Consider the following 1,395-nt stretch of genomic DNA (forward strand, 5'->3'; position numbering starts at 1 on the left):
ACAAAGAGCTAAAAATAAGTAAATAAAACAAAGATCTACCTATGGATTTTTCTTCTTTTTCGACTTTCAGATCCCGAGATAAATAATAATAATATTACTCAGGACTTTACTGTAGAACTTTCGACCTTTAAAAGACACTTCTTTTCAGCCACCCTAGTTAGCTTAGATAGTAAGAGCTAGGTCACGGGTTCGCTTTCCCGCCCAGGTTAACTTTATCCTAAGCAAATAAAGTTCGTTCTCGGAACGGCTGGCTTTCTCCTATGCTGTCCTTATTTCATCTTCGATTTGGGGACAGTAAGACCTCTGTTTTTTACGGTTCCCTCTATCAAACCTCTCTCTCTCTCTCAAAAAAAAATAGAATCCTTCCACTTACCGGTAACAGTTGCTCCATGGCCGCCAGGCGCGTTTTCCAGTTCACGTCCGTCAAATCTGCCACCATATTTGGCGGCAACATTTCCCCCGCCCTCTCCTCTACCTCCTCGTCTGATAAATCTTTCTCCGATGTCACCTTAGTGCCGCCACTGGGGCCTAGTTTGGTGGAACTCGATGATTTGGCGGCCCCACCAGAACCCCCACTGCTGCCTCCTGGCTTAACTTTAGCTGAAAATAAAGTAAATCACATTTGAATCGTTCCCAGGAAGGAGGGCCTACAATATTTTTGCTACTAACACAGGCCTATCTTCCTTTGAACGATTGATTTGTTAATTGAGAATTAATGTTTATTTGGTAAAGATACCCTAAGTCCTAAGACAAATAACATTATTATTTCATTTTTTCGACTGTAAGTAAATATTTCAGCCTAGTTAGCATGGAGGGTAACGTGTCTGCCTTGTAAGCGTTAGGTTGCGGGTTCAATTCCTTTATCCTAAAGAGATAAGGTTCGTTCTAGGAACGGCTCGCTTTCTCCTATCATGTCCTCTTCTTTTCGACTTCGGGACGATAAAACCTCTAAGACCTCCATCAAACCTGGGAGAAAATCCTTTATCAAACCTGGGAGAAAATCCTTCAAATAAAATACACACACTATTAAACACACAGAAAAATTAAATGCACACAAAACTGTTAGTATAATGGAACAACTTGTTCTAAGATGACAGTCTAAATAAAGCACTACTTAGGTATACTTATACTTATACACACGATTCTCGACTTACCCCCAGGTGCAGGCTTCCTAGTCATAGTGGCACTATTGATGGCACCTCCTGATTTGACCACTTTGGCAGCGCCTCCCGTTTTCACCACCTTGGGCACATTACCCCCACTGGCGGATTTAGCCGGGGCATTCTTAGGTGGGGCTGTAGTAGGTCGCTCCTTCTGTGGTTTGGGCTGCTTTACACACAGCACGGCCTTGTCACAATACTCCTTGATCTGTGAATGGGAAAGCAAGTGTTTCAT

The 1,395-nt window shown here is 42.7% G+C and overlaps 1 protein-coding gene across 1 annotated transcript in view; it reads right to left on the reverse strand.

The window, feature by feature from the left end:
- Positions 1-373: 373 nt before the first annotated feature.
- LOC113471943 (protein mini spindles-like) overlaps positions 374-1,395 on the reverse strand; it is a gene marked incomplete at its 3' end in the record, with an annotated part of 8,381 nt that continues 7,359 nt past the window's right edge. The window contains exons 7-8 of the mRNA XM_026831434.1: positions 1,155-1,368; positions 374-600 (exon numbers count right to left, since the gene is read on the reverse strand). Coding sequence (XP_026687235.1) covers positions 374-600; positions 1,155-1,368 — 441 coding nt within the window. The remainder of the gene's footprint in view (positions 601-1,154; positions 1,369-1,395) is intronic.

The sequence above is a fragment of the Diaphorina citri genome, unplaced genomic scaffold, assembly GCF_000475195.1.
Source record: "Diaphorina citri unplaced genomic scaffold, Diaci psyllid genome assembly version 1.1 scaffold3344, whole genome shotgun sequence".
In the NCBI taxonomy this organism is placed as follows: domain Eukaryota; kingdom Metazoa; phylum Arthropoda; class Insecta; order Hemiptera; family Psyllidae; genus Diaphorina; species Diaphorina citri.